Source organism: Tupaia chinensis, unplaced genomic scaffold (assembly GCF_000334495.1).
Source record: "Tupaia chinensis unplaced genomic scaffold, TupChi_1.0 Scaffold000414_1, whole genome shotgun sequence".
Lineage (NCBI taxonomy): Eukaryota > Metazoa > Chordata > Mammalia > Scandentia > Tupaiidae > Tupaia > Tupaia belangeri.
This window is the reverse complement of record NW_006159919.1, coordinates 1,659,872-1,678,888: the sequence shown is the minus strand read 5'-3', so window position 1 is coordinate 1,678,888 and position 19,017 is coordinate 1,659,872. Positions and strand designations below refer to the sequence as shown.

General features: G+C 41.5%; 1 protein-coding gene across 2 annotated transcripts in view; it reads right to left on the bottom strand.

Moving 5' to 3' along the window:
- Positions 1–19,017, bottom strand: part of KCTD1 (potassium channel tetramerization domain containing 1) — a 250,816-nt gene that overhangs the window by 21,561 nt on the left and 210,238 nt on the right. For both annotated transcript variants that reach the window (XM_006154530.3, XM_006154531.3), the window contains exon 3: positions 2,432–2,576. In XM_006154530.3, the coding sequence (XP_006154592.1) occupies positions 2,432–2,576 (145 nt within the window). The remainder of the gene's footprint in view (positions 1–2,431; positions 2,577–19,017) is intronic.

Sequence of the window (19,017 nt, the reverse complement as noted above, 5' to 3'; positions counted from 1 at the left end):
CTTTTTGAGGGAACCAGCAGTTAGCGTAATGGCTATGTCACTGGACTCCCATGTAGTCGACCGCGGTTCGCGTCCCGGACTGGTGGCTTAAAACCCACGCCGGGCGCGTGCATGCCCAAGATCCCGAGAGGAGAATGGAGGAGAAGGGATTGTGGCGTGGCCATCCCTCTGGGGGGTGATTTCTCGCTTTCTGTCTCTCTGTCTCTCTCTGTCTGTCTGGCGAGCGCACGTGCCCTATAGTGAAAAACCTCTAAAAAAATAAATTCCTTTTTTAATCTAAAAATTTTTTCGAGTACTTTTGTATTTCTTCCTAGAAATACTCTTTTTTTCTAATACTTTTATAGCTTTAGAGTTTATGTTTGTTTTTGGAATTGTTGTGAACATATCATGTAAGACAGGATAATGACTTTACAATTTTCTCAACTAGCTCAAAGCCAACTGGCTCAGTGCCAATTACAGACTATTCCTATCTTTCCCACTGATTTGAAATACTAGCTTTATCATATATTAAATACCTTTGTACACACACATCTACTACTGAATCCTATTCTTCTCCTATGACCTATGTTTATATTTCAGTTCTGTTGGAATTAACTTTTAAATTAATATAGCTTTATATTATGTTTTGATGTTGGTAGGACATATCAACCACCACTACCACAACTGTGACACACAATAATTTTTTTTTTTTAAATTTTTGCTATTGGGTGTTTGCACTCACTGGAGAAAGATCAGAGGGTGGGGCGAGTGAGACATCACCCCCTTGGAGGGTGACCATGCTGCAATCCCTTCTCCTCCATTCTCCTCTCAGAATTTCAGGCACACACTTATATAGGGCTGGCATGTTTCTCAATTGGCAGGATCTGGGACTCGAACTGTGGAGCTGACCATGTAGGTTCCAGCACCTTAACTACCATACCACTTGGCCACCCACAACAATTTTAAAGCTATTTGAAGTGGGTTTTTTTCCTCCTACACTAATTTTATAAATGTGTTAAACTTAATCTTAAAAATCTACTACTTTAAACGGGCTTATAGTGAATGTATGAAGTACTCTGAGGATAACTGTTATTTTAATATTAAGGCTTCCCATTCAGAACACAGAAAAGGTTCTTCTCTCATTCAGCTCTTCATTTATATTTGTATGTAGATATTTGTGGTTTTCTTCATCAGGATTTGTATACTGCATGTTAGGTTTATTCCTAGATACTTTTTGTTGTGGTATATTTTCCTGTTATATCTTATGATTGGCTCTTGTTATTCTACAGGAAAGCTAGTGATTGTAATACATTTGTCCTAAATTGAGATGCTTTAATAAATTCTTTATTAGTCTAAAAATGCTGAGTTGATTCTTTAGAATTGTCTACTTGGAGATACATTATCAGCTGCAAACAATTTCATTTTTGGGGACTAGATTGTGACACAGCAGTAAAACACAAGACTCTGGGGAACCAGCAGTTAGCGTAATGGCTGTGTTGCTGGACTCCCACGTAGTAGACTGCGGTTCGCATCCTGGACCCGGCGGCTTAAAACTCACTCCGGGCACGTGTGCATGTGTGCCCAAGATCCCGAGAGGAGAATGGAGGAGAAGGGATTGCAGCGCAACCATCCCCTCTGGGGGGTGATTTCTCGCTTTCTGTCTCTATGTCTCTCTCTGTCTGGCAAGCACACGCACCCTATAGCGAAAACCTCTCAAAACAAACAAACAAAACAAAACAAAAAAACACAAGACTCTGTAAGGTTGACCAACATGGAAAGGTTTCGAGTTCAAATCTGAACACCTCCTTCAGTACATTGGGCATATGCATTCCCAAGACTGCACTGGCTGAGGTAGGGGTGGATTGTTATATCAAGATATTATTGGGGTGCCTCTCTCTTTCATTCATGGAAGAAATAAAGAAAAAAAGAAACATTAAAAATGACATTTTCACAAGTCCCTTCTGCTAGCCATACTTTCTATTTGTTCTCCTTATCTAATTCCATTGCCTAGAGTCATCAGCACAGCGTGGAACTGACTCCGTATGACCAACTTTAACACTTGTTACTAATATTAAAGGGCACAATTCTAAAATTTTACTGTTAATGTTTGCTTTAAATTTCTGGAAGGAAAGTCTTCATTAAGCTAAGGAGTTTCCTTTTTACTCTAGCTTAGTAAGACTTATTACAAATGAGCTTCGTAATTTAATAAACGTCTTTCCAGTTTGTTAAAATGAATTATAATTGAATTCCTTAAATAAAAAGCTCTTTTGGTCATGTAAAATTTTAATGACCATATGCTCTATTTCATAAAGATAATATTACTATATCAGAGAGACCTCAGATACCGTTAGAGTTGGTATAAGCTAAAAATGTAAAACGTAGGACTCTTTATGGAGCACATCAAAACAAATCACATATTTATGCTACTGATCATTGAACATGGATCCCTCACCTTGAAATCATCAGGAATGAGGAGTTTTGATGTTCGAAGAAAATTCAAGATATATCTGAACATCTGTCCGTCTCTGTCAATGAAATAGTGCTGTTTGAGACTGTCCAAAACAATGGGCTCTGTACCATCAAAAAGTCTTCCGATTCTGTGATAGAGAAAAGGGAACAGTGAAGACAATTAGATCAGTTGTTCAGCCACTAAGACTAAGAGCTACAGTTTTCGTTACTGTCAAAGGTAGCACTTTTGAAAATCGTAGTAAGGAAAAGCACTTGTGAAGTAGGAGTTACGGTTCTCTGAGAAGTGCTGGTCCCTGCTTGATAAATACCTCAGGACCAGACAACTCAAAATAGTTTTAGGTTTTCTCCAGGAAATTCTTTTATTCACTGTCTTTCACCTGTAAAGAAAATGTTCCTGACGCAGTGATTCTGGCTAAGTGCGGTCACTGTAATGGAAGATCATGTCTTTCCCCCTGTGTTACTAAAAACAACCTCTACTACTTAAAAAGTATTATTGCTCCCAAGTGTCTTTTAAACAGATTCTACTAAAAAAAAAAGATTTTGTTTTTTTAAGAAATCTGTGCTCTGAATTCTCCTCACCCATAAATTTCAACCTTTCTAAAAATAAAACAATGCCTATATGCTGAATCTATGTTTAATTATACAAACAATGAATAATGTAAACTATTCAGAAGAAATATAGCTTTCATTAACATTATAAAGTCCAGTGTCTTAGCTCTCAGCAAAAATCATTTTATTTTAGGTTTCGGCTAAATAAATAAATAAGTAAATAAATAAATATTTGACCACCCAAAAAAGTGACCTAGTTCTAGAACATAAGCATCTATGTGTAATTGTTTAAAAATAGGGAAACATATTTTTTTTCCATCTGCAGAGCTTACAGTGTGCTATGGTAAAGCATTTTGCATCCATCACTAGATAACCCATTAACGAAGGCTGAACCTATACACTTCAGTGTATATTCAGCTAATAGAAAGTGGTCACATCCATACTATGAACAAGCAGAGCGCTGGCTAATGATGCATAAACATTCTATATCAGAAAACAGGATCTACACACCAGAAGTAATTTCCTTTACCAAAAGATGCATTTACTTTTCATTAGCAGTGTAGGCAAGCCAATGACTTCATTTTTTAATGAAAAGCTTTTGCTGATCTCAGAACAAGCCCATCTCTGATTTGGAACATCATTTGATTGCTTTAAAGATTTTGAAGACATTTTTTTTTTTTTGAGAGGTTTTTGCTATAGGGCGTGTACACTCGCCAGAAAGACAGAGAGAGACAGAAAGACAGAAAGCGAGAAGTCACTCCTCAGGAAGGTTGGCCATGTTGCAGTCCCTTCTTCTCCATTCTCCTCTTGGGATCTTGGGCACGCATGCACATACACCTGGCGTGAGTTTAAGCCACCAGATCCGGGACTTGACCTGCGGGTGACTACATGGGAGTCCAGTGACATAGCCATTATGCCAACTGCTGGTCCCAAAGACATGTATTTTCTAACCTTATGTTGAAATGGTTCAAACATACCATACATCACTAATTCTACCCCTCTTAAAATATAATGAGCAAGTAAGAAGGAAAGGTACTTCTCTTCCCCCAAAACAGAGTAGCATGTGAATTTTTGTTCTAGTAAAAATCTTTTAAAGATAATTTAAAGGTTGGGACATATAGCACAGTGGTTAAAGGAGCTGGATACCACATGGTAAATGGTAGTTCAAACCCTGGACCTTGAAAAACATAGCATGGCTTGAAAAACATGCAGGGTGCATGTGTGCATGTCCCAAATCCTGACAGGATGGAGAAATGGAGGAGAAATAATTGCAGTGTGACCATGTCCCTTTGGGGGATATGGCGGTGCTTTCTCCCTCTATTGTGAGTACAAGTGCCCTCTGGCAACTAAATTTAAAAAAAGGAAAATTTAAAAACTCATGTCCTAGCTAAAGGTAGTAAGGGGCAAAGAAGAAAGCAACCAATTATGGTAGAATTACACAAATTTCTAAAACCCAATGCATTCTTCTGAGCTAGTGTTTTTGTCCACTTTACATGAATCCCATGCTTATCCGAAGTGTGGGTTACAACCATCCTGGGATTCTTCCACTGCCTACTACCTGGCCATTCATTTCTCACTGACACATTCATCAACAGTAAGTTTGGAACTAAAACACACTCAGTCACTTATCTGTAGTGTTTCCAAGACAGTTTTATGCAGGATAGGACAGAATGAGACTACCTTGCCTACTATCAAAACATTTTAATCTTCACCATTAATCACGTGATAAGTTTACAATTGACGGAGAAAGAAAAGGGAACTATAATAATTGCTTTCCACATGCCTTGCACTATCCTCAGTAATTTATATATGTAACAAACCCTTTATCCTCATTTTAAAGATGAAGAAATAGGCTCAAAAAGATGAGTAACTTGTCTAACTAGTTAAGCAGCATTGGCAGATTTGTGTACACACTGTCTGATCCTCATAGGCCTCCTTACAATAAAATGGAATGAAAAGAATTACCGCTATCAAACGAAAGCTTTAGGTCTAGGGTTTTTATTTCTATCACAGATTTGTTGACCAAAAACTTTACAGAGAAATCCAAGCACCTATGCTATTCTATAGATTGCCAATTAGTATCACTGAGCTCAAGTCACTTTAGTACAATAGATCTCAAGTCACTTTAGTAAACAGGTAAAGAGATGAAAAGTATTCTATTCTTAAATCCTATGCTTTCTATTAGATAAATGCATATTTTCAAGTCTAGACCTGGAAGTACATTAGCAAAGAATGAGTAATTAACCCATCTATACTGAGTGAATGAGTACAGGAGTTAGGAAGGAGTATGAAACGGGAATGAGGCTTAACCAGTTACTAGCTCTAATCTGAGTGAATTAACTGCTGTGTCTCTATTTTTCTATGAAACTCAATCTCATTCTGTTTCACAGAATAACCTTAACTTTTCCTCAGAGTTGATGAAGAAATCCAATGTGGTCATGTTGAACTCAAAAAGTACACAACAATAGGAGATGCCCCCAGTAAGTCAACAACGATTTCTATGAAAACAGCTCTTGGAAAAAGGCATGTAATAAGAATAGGATTTAAGGAGGAAAATGCACAATCTTGGCAGAAGTGTATGTTACAGATGTATTGAAAATAGGACACAAGTGTCTTTTTAAAAATTATTTTGATAACAGATTTTTGCTATAGGCCACGTGCACTCGCCAGAGAGACAGAAAGTGAGAAATCACACACACACACACACACACCCGCCGGGAAATAGCCACACCACAATCCCTTCTCCATTCTCCTCTCAGGATTTTGGGCATGCACGTACACACCTGAGATTTAAGCCACCAGATCCAGAACTTGAACTGCAGTCAACTACGTGAGAGTCCAGCAACATAAACATTATGTCATCTGCTGGTCCCAGACACAGTGTCATTTGAATAGTTTTTAGGATACCAAAAAAATCCCCCAACAAAAACACGACTTGCCACAGATACAGAAAATTGGGTATGGACACAATCGAGTGTGTGACTTTCCACTTGGGTCAAATGAGGAAAAGATAGAAAGGAAGGAGCAGGAGGGAAATCTGAACGCAGGATGGGCACTAGAAAAGCTGGCCAGGGTGTGGGGCTGGGGGCAGTTGCGGCCATATGTGAGCCACTGGGGAGAACAGCAATCCCAGGCAGAATCATTCACAATGAATGGAGGTGAGAAGTTGAGGAAGGGTGAAAGTCTACAGGGTGGAAGAGAACACCCTAGTGTGGGGCCCCGGCAAGCCATCAGGGGTACAAATACCAGCAAGGAAAATCAGCTTCCCTTGCTCAATGATAGCACTCCCACCCCACGCCTGCCAGTGGGAGGCTAAATGTGCCTGGAAGCTTTGCAAGGCCCTCTGGCCAGGCCTGGTGGGTGGAAGCGTGCCTGGGGACCAAAGCAGGGAATGCGGGGAAGGGCGCAGGCCCCAGGGCAACAGCTCAGGGCAGAAAAGGCTGTGTGGTCTTTTTGGGAGCTGAGAAGCCAAGGACTGTAGACTGAAAGGAAGCAGAACTAGAAAGGAAGGGCAGCTGGGTCACCAACACACATGCCTGACTGAGGTGAAAGACCTCTCAGAGAAGAGAAAGTTCCCCATTTGAAGCAACAAATGCTAGGAGTAATAAAAGGACCCCAGTGCTGTTGGTATCTGCCAACTTGAACAGGAATAACGTTTGAGCTGTGAAAACAACGGAGAGGGGATTGCAGTGCCAGTGATCGTAAAATGGCGTCCCTGGATAGTTCCTGAGATTGGGCTGACTCTGCTTGGAAAAGTATTGTTTGGCTAAGCAAATAAAGGGTAAAATCGACACGGGCTGTATTTTTTGTGGACACATGAATGGAGTTACAAATCAAACTGCAGTGATTTGTAAACTCTGGTGCCTGAAAACTATGTGGAACTGATTATAGTTTACTAACCTTGGAGAACATTCCTGTTTTCCAACTGACCAAGACCAAGCTGGCTCCAGACAATGTATGGCTGGGGTTTTTGTTGTTGTTGTTTTTTAACACTCATTGAACCAAGTGGCAATGCTGAGAAAGACTTCCTTCTGCAATTTTGTTGTTTTTAAGGATAATCATTAATATTTTAACGAATATCTCTTGTTTTTGTTTAAATAGTTGATTTAAACAGACAATTTAAGGAATTCACCAACTCCAGATCAGCTCTTCAAGAAATTCTGAAAGGAGTGCTACACCAAGAAAACTAAAAAACAAACAAACAAACAAAAGCACAAAAAACAACCAAGAAAATGGCCAACTTAGTGGTAGGGACAAGTCCGGAAATACGAATAATAAGGTTGAATGTTAAAGGTTTAAATTCTCCAGTCAAGAGACACAGACCAGCTGAATGGATAGAAAAACAGAAACTCTCCATCTGTTGCCTACACGAAGCTCGCCTCATGGATAAAGACATACATAGACTAAAAGTGAAGGGCTGGAAGAAGATACTCCATGCAAACAGAAAACCAAAACAGAGCAGAAGTCGTGATACTGATCTCAGACAAAATAGGCTTTAAGACAAAAAACTATATGGAGAGACAAAGAAGGGCATTGTATAATAGTAAAAGGGCTAATTCATCAAGAATTAGGTGGGACCAGCAGTTAGTGTAATGGCTGTGTCGCTGGACTCCCATGTAGTCAACCGCGGTTTGTGTCCCGGACCCGGTGTCTTGAAACTCACGCCAGGTGCGTGTGCGTGCGTGCCCAGGATCCTGAGAGGAGAGTGGAGGAGAAGGGATTGCGGATTGCGGCATGGTCATCCTCCCTGGGGGCGTGGGGGGGTGAGAGGGTGATTTCTCACTTTCTGTCTCTTTGTCTCTCTCTGTCTGTCTGGCGAGCGCACACGCCCTATGGCAAAAAACCTCTCAAAAAAAAAAAAGATATAACGGTTATTGGTGTCTATGCACCCAATTCAGGAGCACTCAAATACGAAGGAAAGACTGCTAGATCTAAAAGGAGAGATAGAATGCAATGCACTAGTTGTTAGGGACATCAACACCCCATTATCACCTTTAGACAGATCAACTAGGCAAAAAATAAGCAAAGAGATTCAGGACCTAAATGACACCATAAATCGGATGGACTTGACAGACACTTATAGAACTTTCTACCCCAAAACAGACATTTCAAACTCATACCAAAGCAGGAAAAAAAAAATAATATAGTGAACTCCAGATGACCACCATCCAACTTTAAAAGCATCAACTCTTGGCCAGACTTGTTTCACCTATCCCTTATGCCTCGTTCTCCCCCACTGGATTTTAATGTAAATCTTAAACGTCATATCATTTTATCTAAATATTTCATTAATTAATAGGATTATAAAGGTTCACTAAAATATGCATCAATGGATAAGAAGTTATAATAAATAATAAATATCCTTCTTTGTTGCTTCTTAATATTAGTATTCTATTGATTACCATTGTAATTGAGCAAATAACTCAGGACCTCATTTCTGAGGAAATCAAGCTTTTTTTTGTGCCCCTACCACCCCTCTTTCTCTGACAAACTATCCCTAAACACTTACTCTAACACTATCCCTAAACCCTAACCCTAACCCTAACCCTAAGAGTATCCTTAATACTTAACCCTAACACTAACACTATCCCCTAAACCCAACCCTAACCGTACCACTATCCTTATCTTTAACATTAACACTAACACTAGGCCTAAATCCTAACCCTTTCCCTGACAGTTTCCATGTGTACAGTTTTCTAGACACACTGCATTTAAAGAATGATTTTAAATGAACGGGAGCATACCACTAGGATCTGATGGACTTGGCTCAATGTGACTCATTTGTTCAGAATTTTTTTCTAGTGTATTCATTCATTTATAGGACCTGGTTCCTTTCATGTACTGTGACTCATTTCTTTAAGAACTTTCTTTCCTTCTTGTGCAGTTACTGAGTTACTCATTCATTCTTTTTACCAATATTCACGGAAACTACCTAGGCCAGATACAGGGAGTGCAGCGGCGAGTGAGCCACAGTCTCCGCTTTTGTGGAATTTTGCCGTCTGCGGGGCTGGGAGCACGGTTCAAATGTGGTGTGGTCGAGTGTGTCACTGGTTGTATAGATGGAACCATGGGAGTACACAGGTGGTACACTTTACTCACGTAGCTCAATTTGAGGTTGGCAGGGAAGAAAGAAAGCTCATCAGAGACCCGAAGGATGTGAAATTGTGAAATTGGCCAAGTACAAAGGAAGAGGAGAGGTTAAGTAAAAATGGAGTGAGGTGGAGAAGATGCAAAGTTTACGACTAGAGAAAGCCTCCACTGGGGCCTAGAGTCAGGCTGACCAAAAACTGAGGCTGGAGCAGCAGCAAGGCGAACTATAAAGAACTGTATAACCCACTGGACCAGTAGTTGGTGTAACGGCTATGTTGCTGGATTCCCATGTAGTTGACAGCGGTTTGAGTCCCGGACCCGGTGGCTTAAACTTATGCCGGGCGCATGTGTGTGCGTGCCCAAGATCCCAAGAGGAGAATGGAGGAGAAGGGATTGTGGTGTGGCCATCCCCCCTGGAGGGGGTGATTTCTCACTTTCTGTCTCTCTGTCTTTCTCTGTCTTCCTGGCAAGCGCATGTACCCTATAGCAAAAATCTTCCAAAGAAAGAAAGAAAGAAAGAAAGAAAGAAAGAAAGAAAGAGAGAGAGAGAGAGAGAGAGAGAGAGAGAGCGAGAGAGAGAGAGAGAGAGACAGAAAGCGAGAAATCACCCCCCAGAGGGGATGGCCACGCTGCAATCCCTTCTTCTCCATTCTCCTCTCAGAATCTTGGACATGCACGCACATGCACCTGGCGTGAGTTTAAGCCACCGGGTATGGGGCGCGAACTGCGGTCGACTACATGGGAGTCCAGCGACATAGTCATTACGCTAACTGCTGGTCCCATGATTTTTCTTTTTATTAAGCATGGCTACTATGTGTTTAGAGTAATAGGAAGAGTTTAAAGCAGGATTTCACTTTGCTAATTTGATGGTAGTTCAGAAATTGCAAATCAAAACTTTAATTGATGAGTTTACACCTTTCTTTTCTGGATTTATCCATTTTATTTTATTTTATTTAAATTTATTTATTTACATTCACTCACTATAAATCATTACAGCATACAAAATGAGATTTTTCCATCCAGATTACACTGTATATTGTCTCAATCAAGCACATCAACATACGTGTTATTGTCAACAAATAATTTTCCATTTTTTGTTTCCTGTATTTTGCTTTTTTCCCATCCTTGATTCCCTCTCTCTCACCTTCTGCCATCTACCACCCAAGCCAAGTTTCTTTAGGATTTATTTTGTAAAGGGTTCACATTTCTCCCTGGTCACATAAGAGTAGAGGAAAATAAATTAAGTCTGGCCAACTGACCTTGGAACTGAGAGAGCCATATCCCACATGACTAAAACTGTGGTTTGAATCTCGGACCCAATAGCTTGAAAAACACTCCAGGTGAGTGTGTTTGTGTCTAAGGTCCTGACAGGATGAAGAAATAAAGAAGGAAATGCAGTGTAATTCTTATTCCCCATGGCAGTGAGAGACGATCGTTTTTTTATTTTCCCCTCTTTGTCTCTCTGTGTTGAGTGCATGTACCCTTTGACAAAATTAAAAAGAAGGAGAAGGAGAAGAAAAAGAAGAACAACAAGAGAAAGAAAGAAAGAAAGAAAGAAAGAACGAACGGACTGTATAAGCCAGTCAAGGAGTTTGGATTTGGTCTCAAGATCAAAGGACACTGATGCCAGGCTATGCTTTCAGCGATTTCAAGTAAAAGAGCAAATTTAGAAGTGAAACAGGGAACCAGCAGTTAGCGTAATGGCTATGTCGCTGGATTCCCACGTAGTCGACCGCGGTTCGTGTCCCGGACCCGGTGGCTTAAAACTCACGCCGGGCGCGTGTGCGTGCGTGCCCAAGATCCCAAGAGGAGAATGGAGGAGAAGGGATTGCGGTGTGACCATCCCCCCTGGGGGGTGATTTCTCGCTTTCTGTCTCTATGTCTCTCTCTGTCTGTCTGGCGAGCGCACGCGCCCTACAGTGAAAATCTCTCAAAAAAAAAAAAAATTTAGAAGTGAAACAGAATCAAGATGCCACGTCTGAAATCACGTCTCATCCTAGACACAGCCTTTGGCTTCTGCAAATCCTGTCTCCTTTGCCTTGCCTTTGACTACGTCATTTGCATAGTGCAGTTGTTATTAGCTCTGGCTGCACAACTGAACATCTGGAAAGCTTTTAAAAAATATTGATGCTGGAGCTTCACTCTGGATACTCTGATGTAACAGATCAGGTGTGTTCAGGCATTTGTATTTTTTTTTTTTAAACTTTCCAAGGAAGTCTCAGCTAAGCTGAGAAACAATACAAAAGATGATGAGCAGAGAGACTGGAGGAGAGGATCACTGGGCAACTTGAGATGCTTTCAGTTAGTCATTCTGTCACTTTGAACTGTCACAGCACTCTTTCTTAAACGGTGAAAGATCTCCAGGATGCCCCAGCTCAGCCTGTTTTGTAAATGCAGTCCAAATATATAATGCTCAAGAGTACACAGCCAGCTGGACACAGAGCTGGCTCTAGACTCATGCTACCCTAGGGTGACTGGCAGAGAGCGGTCACATCTAAGCCCATGAGGGCAAATGCTACAATGCTAGTTACTACTTACTGAATAGTGCTATGTGCCAAAAAGTGAGCTGGCTCGTTTATGGGCTTTACCTCATATAATTCTTACAACGAATTTAGGAAGTAGCCCTCCTATTCTCATTTCACAGATGAGGAAACAAGTCCAGAACAGGTAAGTCACTCGGCCAAGACAACACAGCTTTTAAAAGATAGAGCCTGGGGAACCAGCAGTTAGCATAATGGCTATGTCGCTGGACTCCCACGTAGTCGACCGCGGTTTGTGTCCCAGACCCGGTGGCTTAAAACTCACATAGGGCACATGTGCGTGCATGCCCAAGATCCTGAGAGGAGAATGGAGGAGAAGGGATTGAGGCGTGACCATCCCCCCGGGGGGTGATTTCTTGCTTTCTGTCTCTATGTCTCTCTCTGTCTGGTGAGCGCACGTGCCCTATAGAAAAAAAAAAAAAAAAAGATAGAGCCTGGATTCCAATGTAGGTCTGACTTTAAAGCCTGTTTTCTTGATCATGAAATATACTGCCTTTTCATTTATAACCAAACAAATAAACAAAAAGAAGATGGAACAATGTCCTCTGAGAAATGTGAACTGTTATAGTTTGACAACTGTTACAGTTTGACAAGAGGTTGCTAATGTGACATATTCAAAGAATATTCAGCTGTTACCAATTTTGTAGAGAAATTTATTTACCTAATAGCTGGGCACAACAAGTGGAGGCTCTGGGGTTTCGTCTAGTTGAGGTCATAAAAGCACTGGTGGTGTACTGAGAAGATACCCTAGGCCAAACCAAGCCCAATTAAACTGAACCAAACCCAACTCAGCTGAACCAACCAAACCCAAACTGAACCAAACCCAACTCAACTGAACCAACCAAACCCAAACTGAACCAAACCCAACACTCTAACTCTTCAGAGATTACTTTTAATCTGTTGCTACAGTGCAGAGGGCACAGGAAGGCATGAGACAGTGAGGAGTGTCAGGACAGTGAAAACTCCTGGGAAGGGTAGTACAGAGGAGGCTCCGAATCCACTTACCCTGCACCTCTTGTTCCATTTTGTGTTGTGTTCCTATATTTAACCCGGACACACTCTTACTCAATTTGTCATTTTACAGCTAAGGAAATTCAGCTTGGAGAGGTTTCCTATCTTTCCAAGGTCGCCTTCTCTCTCCAAGCTTCACAAACCCAACCCTTCACACACTGCCTAGTGAGTACCCTGTCACATCATGCACCATGGCATGCAGTGTGACACCAGGCCCTGCTTTCCCACCCAGAAGCTAGAGGGTTAATCCTTTCTCTCCAGCTGATCCAGACAGTAATTACAGAGGGAGGGCCCATCTGCAGTTCTCAGGGAGGGTGCAGAAAATCCTATCCTGGGTGGAAATGGGGATAACGAGGGTGAGAAAAGGACAGGACACAAGTTGTTGGACTTTTTTTTTATGCACTAAAGTTCTCCTTTGCCGAGAAATGCTTTTATTTCTCTACCACTAGACTTCTAACCCATGGAAAATATGGTTTGTACTCAAAGAAAGGATTTCATTTATTTTCTAGTCAAGATTGATTTTGTTGGCTAAGAGATTCAGAGACAACTAACAAATGACCTCTTTAGCATTTGGAAATATTTAAAAATGATGCGTAGTGAGATATTACTTAAAAAAAATTAAAGAGAATTTTTAATTTCTTTTTAAAAATGTAGGGACCAGCATTTAGCATAATGGCAATGTCACTGGATTCCCACGTAGTCGACTACAGTTCGAGTCCCAGACCCAGAGACTTAAATCTCACGCCGGGCGCATGTGCGTGCGTGCCCAAGATCCCAAGAGGAGGATGGAGGAGAAGGGATTGTGGCATGGCCATCCTCCCTGGGGGGTGATTTCTCACTTTCTGTCTCTCCGTCTGACAATCGCATGCGCCCTATTGCAAAAACCTCTCCAAAAAAAGAAAAAAGAAAAAAAAAAGGATGTTAGAGGGCATGTGCACCTGCCAGTGAGAGAGAGAGAGGTGAAAAAGCATCCCCCATGTGTAATGTCATGCTGCAATATCCTCCATTTCTCCCTCCTTTGGGGATTTTGAGCACATATGCACATGCACCTGGCGTCTTTCCAAGCTGGGGGTCCGGGCCTCGTATTGCACAGTTGGCTATGTGTGATCTAGCTGCCTTCACCACCACACCATGAGCTAGCCCCAAAGAGCACTTTTCTATTGCTATTTTGTTCCCAAAAGCACTTGTTGCTCCATATTTTTAAATGTCTGCTAAATTGGATTCCTAATCAAGTTTTTATGTTAATAGATGTCCCAATATCTGAAACGTAGGAAAGATGGCAGACTAAAAAGAGGGCTGAGTGGAGGTGTGTCCATTTGTGTGTGCATACACAGCTGTGTGTATGTGCATGTGTGATGTGTGTGCGAGGGAGAGGCATGTGGAATGCTGACACCGCACTTGGAATCTGGACATGGAACAGCAAGAAGGGAAGGTGACACGGACAGAGGAGCAACTGCTGGGTACCTCTGCTTCTTTTTTGCTGAGGTGGGAGAGGAAGGACACAAAAGGAGGAAGGAAAGAAAAATGTTGGGTTAAGATCAGAAACTTTGTAAACATGGGGTCAAGTACACTCTCCAGTTTTTCCTATTATTATTCTTGTTTTGTAAGTTTACTTATTTCTCCCAGGAAAGAGACAGAGAAAGAAGAGAAAGAGACAGAGAGAGATGCTCCCAATAGGGCCCCCATGTTGCGGGCTACCCTCAACCTCAGTGCCCAGATTATGGGCACCTGTGTGCATGCCAGTGTGATCTAGGAGTTCGAGCTCACGAACTCAAGACTTCTCCTGTAAGAATCTGGTTGTATTACCACTGCATCACTGCCTGGGCCCTGTGTATTATTTTTAAATGTCTCTAATAAAGTTTTCCTTTTTTAAAAAAGAAAATGCTATCCTGGATATTATTATAACATTAAGACAAACCCACCAACCTATTTAGAAATCTGAATGATTACAAACAACATTTAATTTGCTTGAAGTATTGTGCCTGTTAAAAAAAAAAAATAGAGGACTAGTTTAATCTGTATTTCATGAACACAGATAAAATTAATTCAGAGCTTGTTATAGAAATGGATAGAAGTAATTTAAGAGAAGGGAGAAAATACCTTCTAAGTAAAAACAAAACAAATTATATGTACTTATAGGGAAGCGATGTTGCCAGTGCCTGCTCCCTGGGGCAGCATCATTTCCGTAAATGACACAGAATTGAAGAAAGTAGAGGAGAATGAAAAGACAACTTGACAAAAAAGCATGTGAGTGATAACAACCCAAGAACCGGCGTGTGGGAGAGTGAACCACCGAAGGCAGTGCTGATGGCTCAGGGTCACTCTGGGGTGCTTATCTCCCTACAGTCTCACGAGTCTTTCCCATGACTCTGGCTACAACATTCTTAAAAATTAGGAGGATTACATTGATTATTTACTATGAGAACATTAATTTTCCTAATGAACCTGATTTTTAAAAAAGTCCACCAGAATTTACATAAGTAGTAGACCTTTTAAGGTCCAAGTGGACGCCATGGGAGGACAGATGAGAGGGGCCTACCCAGCCTGGGGCTGGCAAGGAAGGCTTCCCGCAGGGGGCAGTGCCTATGCAGGGTCGTGGTGTGGAATTGGCAGGAGTATGGGGGAGGGCACAGGGCCTTAGAGAAGGGATTTTAGCCTGAAGCTTGTACGAAGCCAAAGGATGCAAGAAAGAACATGTGGGGGTCACAGCAGGTGAAGAGCATTTTCCTCACAGTATCATATTCAGTGGGTGCATAAGGGTGCCCTTATTCACAAGATCGTCAACATGGTACATTTAGTCCTGCCTTACGAGTCCCTGGCATGCTTACCTCTAAGACTCACAGACCTGGGTTTGAAATCTGGCTCTACCGTCTTCGAATCCCCATTAGTTTGAATTTTGATTTCTTCATCTGCGAAATGGGATAAAACTTAGCTCAAGAACATCTTAGAAGAAACAGATATATCTCCTAAGGCCTGCATTAACTGAGTGCTCACCATGTGCAGGGCAGGTGCTGCATCTTCACAATTCTGTGAGGTTGGTACTGCAATGTTATCCCCGTCCTACAGGCGAAGGCACGGCGGCCAGCTAATAAAACGTGATGCCAGCGTTCTCAGAGGCAGCTGGACTGCAGAGCCCAGCTCAGACTGTGTCTCTTTGAGCACTATGCCTGTCCTACAGGGACTCAAAATACAAATACATTTTCATTCTTAGGAGATTATGAGTTATGTCCAGATGGAACTTCTGGGTGTACATAAAAGCCTGTAGTGCATTTGAAATGGAAGAAAACTTTTAAGATCACCTGAGCTTATTCTTTGTTTTGAACAAGTGTCTGTTAAAAATGATGATAAGGCCAAAAGGCAATTTATCTCAGATCAGTTCAGGATCAGATCATAACCTCCCTAGGACGACTAATTTGGTATTTTCAATGAAAACAGTTCCTGGTTAGGCTTTGCTTTTTATTTGGGCAGGCAAGCATGAACATATACACACAAGCCTGCCCCACAGCCTACCCTAGCCTCCTCTCAACAGTTCATTCTGTATTTGGAGGCATTTTTTACACACTCCCTAGTCTCTTCTCTTGATTAAAAACTCCACAATACATATCCATTTTATAATCATAATTGCTACTCACAGAAAAAAAATGATGTAATAGCCAACACTTATTGAGAGTCTGTGTTAGCCACTATGCTAAAAGCTTTCTGAATATCTGATTTAATCCTCACTATAGTTCTATAGAGCATATTTTGGTTTTACTGATGGAGAAACTGAGGCCCAGGGCCATCAAGTACTAACTCGCCAAGGGCGGCAAGATACGCAGTCTGTCACCCCGAAGAGCGAGGACCAGCCTGTCCTCAATGCTGTCCCCAACTCTCAGTGTCTGTCTGTCCCAGAATTCCCAACTGCTTCCCCACTCTAGCACTTCCTGTTGATCTTTCTTCATCTTGCAGTTCACTCCAGTTTTCTCGTTACAGAATGAACCTTATTGCAGGTGCTCCCAATGCATTTATTCTGTTTTCTTTTTTAAGTGCCAGAGGGTGTGTGTGTGCTTGCCAGAGAGAGGGAAAAAGGAAGAGGGAGAGGAAGAAAGCATCCCCCAGTGGGGCCTGCTCACACGGCAGCCCTTCTCCTCCACTTTCCCATTCTGTCAGGACTTCAGGCACTCACACATGAACATGTGCCAGGCGTGTTTCTTAAGCCCAGGAACTGTGGTTGGGATCTGGCTTCCCTTTACTATAATCTATGTTTGAGGAACTGTTCTTACTCCTGGGCTTCTTGGTATTAGCCACACTAACTACCGGACCAGTGCCTTCCTGCATGATAACACATTTTTGATTCTTCCATCGATGTCATCAGTATCTCTAATAAATACAACAGAGTTTCAGCCTATCTGCCTGATCGCTGCTCTCCAGGTGGCCCTCTCTCTCTGTCTTACCTTGCGATTATCAGTAAGAACAGGACGTGGAAGGGATTTCACCTTATTTCCTTTGGTGTTTGACTATTCCACACTGCTGGAATTCACTTGCCATATGTCAGCATTGTCACGTCAAATAAAAGCATCAGATGAAACTTATGATGCTATGAGAGGACTAGGGCCAATCAAGCCAGCTATTTCTTCTCAATATAACATTTTTCCACCACATGTAATTATGCCAGCAAAACCGCACACCGTGAACTATGTAAAAGTTTGTCTTCATACCCACAAGTGAAAAACCAGAAGCTTAACACAGTGCTTAGTAAAAAGAACAACACGGGGCCCGGTGGTAGCGCAGCAGTAAAATGTGAAGCTCTGTGAGCCTGATCCATGTAGAAAGCTTCTGGTTCGCATCTAGAGACCATTCTGAGTAAGCTGGGGACGCCCTTGCCCATGATCTGGGGCTGGCTGAGGCCCGGTGTGAACTGTGGTGTCAAGACCACATTAGAGGTTCTCTTTCTCTCTTTCTGTTAAACTCATGAAGAAATAAATAAATAAACTTGAAAAAAAACCAAAAAAACAAAAAAACAAGAAATTTACCTGGAGACTAGGTAAATGCTTTTTGAACACCTAACAGAAGATGTACAGGATAACTAAAAATGCCCTGTCTCCTGGGTATCCTCTTCTCACTACTCCATGCTCAGACACACACACACACACACACACACACACACACAACTGCATTGCAGACTTCATTCAAAGGTCTTAACAGTACCAGTATCATTCAAATATTTAGAATAACTAAAGGTGATTGGATGAATGAAAACAAGTGAATTATTCTGTCACCATACAACTTCAGTGTGACTAAGAAGCTTAAAACACACTTGCAGAAACCACGCCTTACAATGGCAAAACCTTGGGGAGGAGATTTAGCCTCAGGACTCTGAGTTAAACTGCCTTACAAGAATGAAAGGAAGCTAAAAATTGGACAAGGGTCCTCTTTACACAGCTTCAAAATTACCTAAAATAAAATGCCCATACTGCCCAACAACCTTTTTAAAATGTCTAATTGCTTCTTCAAATTACAATGGACAACCTGCACAGTTGGCTTTCCACACAGAGAAGCTTAAGGTTTCTAGTTAATGTCCTCAGTTTGTTTAAATAGTCATCAAATCAGAATGACATGTGAAAAATATTAAGTTTATATCAGCTCATGATTCAAAGACAACACTCGCGGGTGTGTGTGGTTGGGAAATCCTCGAGCAGCCGCTGACAGCATTCTGCTGGAGGCTGCACCGCAGCCGACAATGCGAGGTGTGTAGGTGTGTATCTTGTGCAACCGTTTACGCCCTTCTGGGCTTAGGCTTGGTTTATCATAGTTCAAGAATTTACCTGGAGGCATCATGCTGGTCCATAGGCATACTGGGCAACAGGCGTATCTATCAATATTTCTCCCCACCCGTTCTAACAAAAGCCTGAACCAAGTTCTAACTTGCAAATCATTTAAAGAAATAAAAGTTTCTCAGCTAATAACAACAATGTCCCATTTTTTTCTCTTTCTTTTAAGATGATTGTGTGCAGAGGTTGAAAGGAGTTCAAAGTCATTTGATCCCACCGCTTCCCATTTCTTGGTCTTCTAACTTTTGTTTAGAAATTTTAGGTGAGGGAGGGATACTTCTGCTAAGTTTTAAAATCTGTGAGAAGCATTGCAGATGGGCTCCTCAGTAGTCTGACCCATCGTGGGCTTGAAAATATGAACTCTATCTTGATTATTTGGCTTTAACCATCACCAGCTTCTAGCCAGGATGAAGAATAGAACTTCCTTTATTTTAACCATTCCCTAGGTTCGCTTATTTGTTACAAACTTTATTCCAGTTCATTTTAATGTGTCCAACAGTTTTCTCTGAATTCCACCCTAATTCCAGCTCACTCCTTCTGCCATGTATCACCAAAATGGTAATATATAT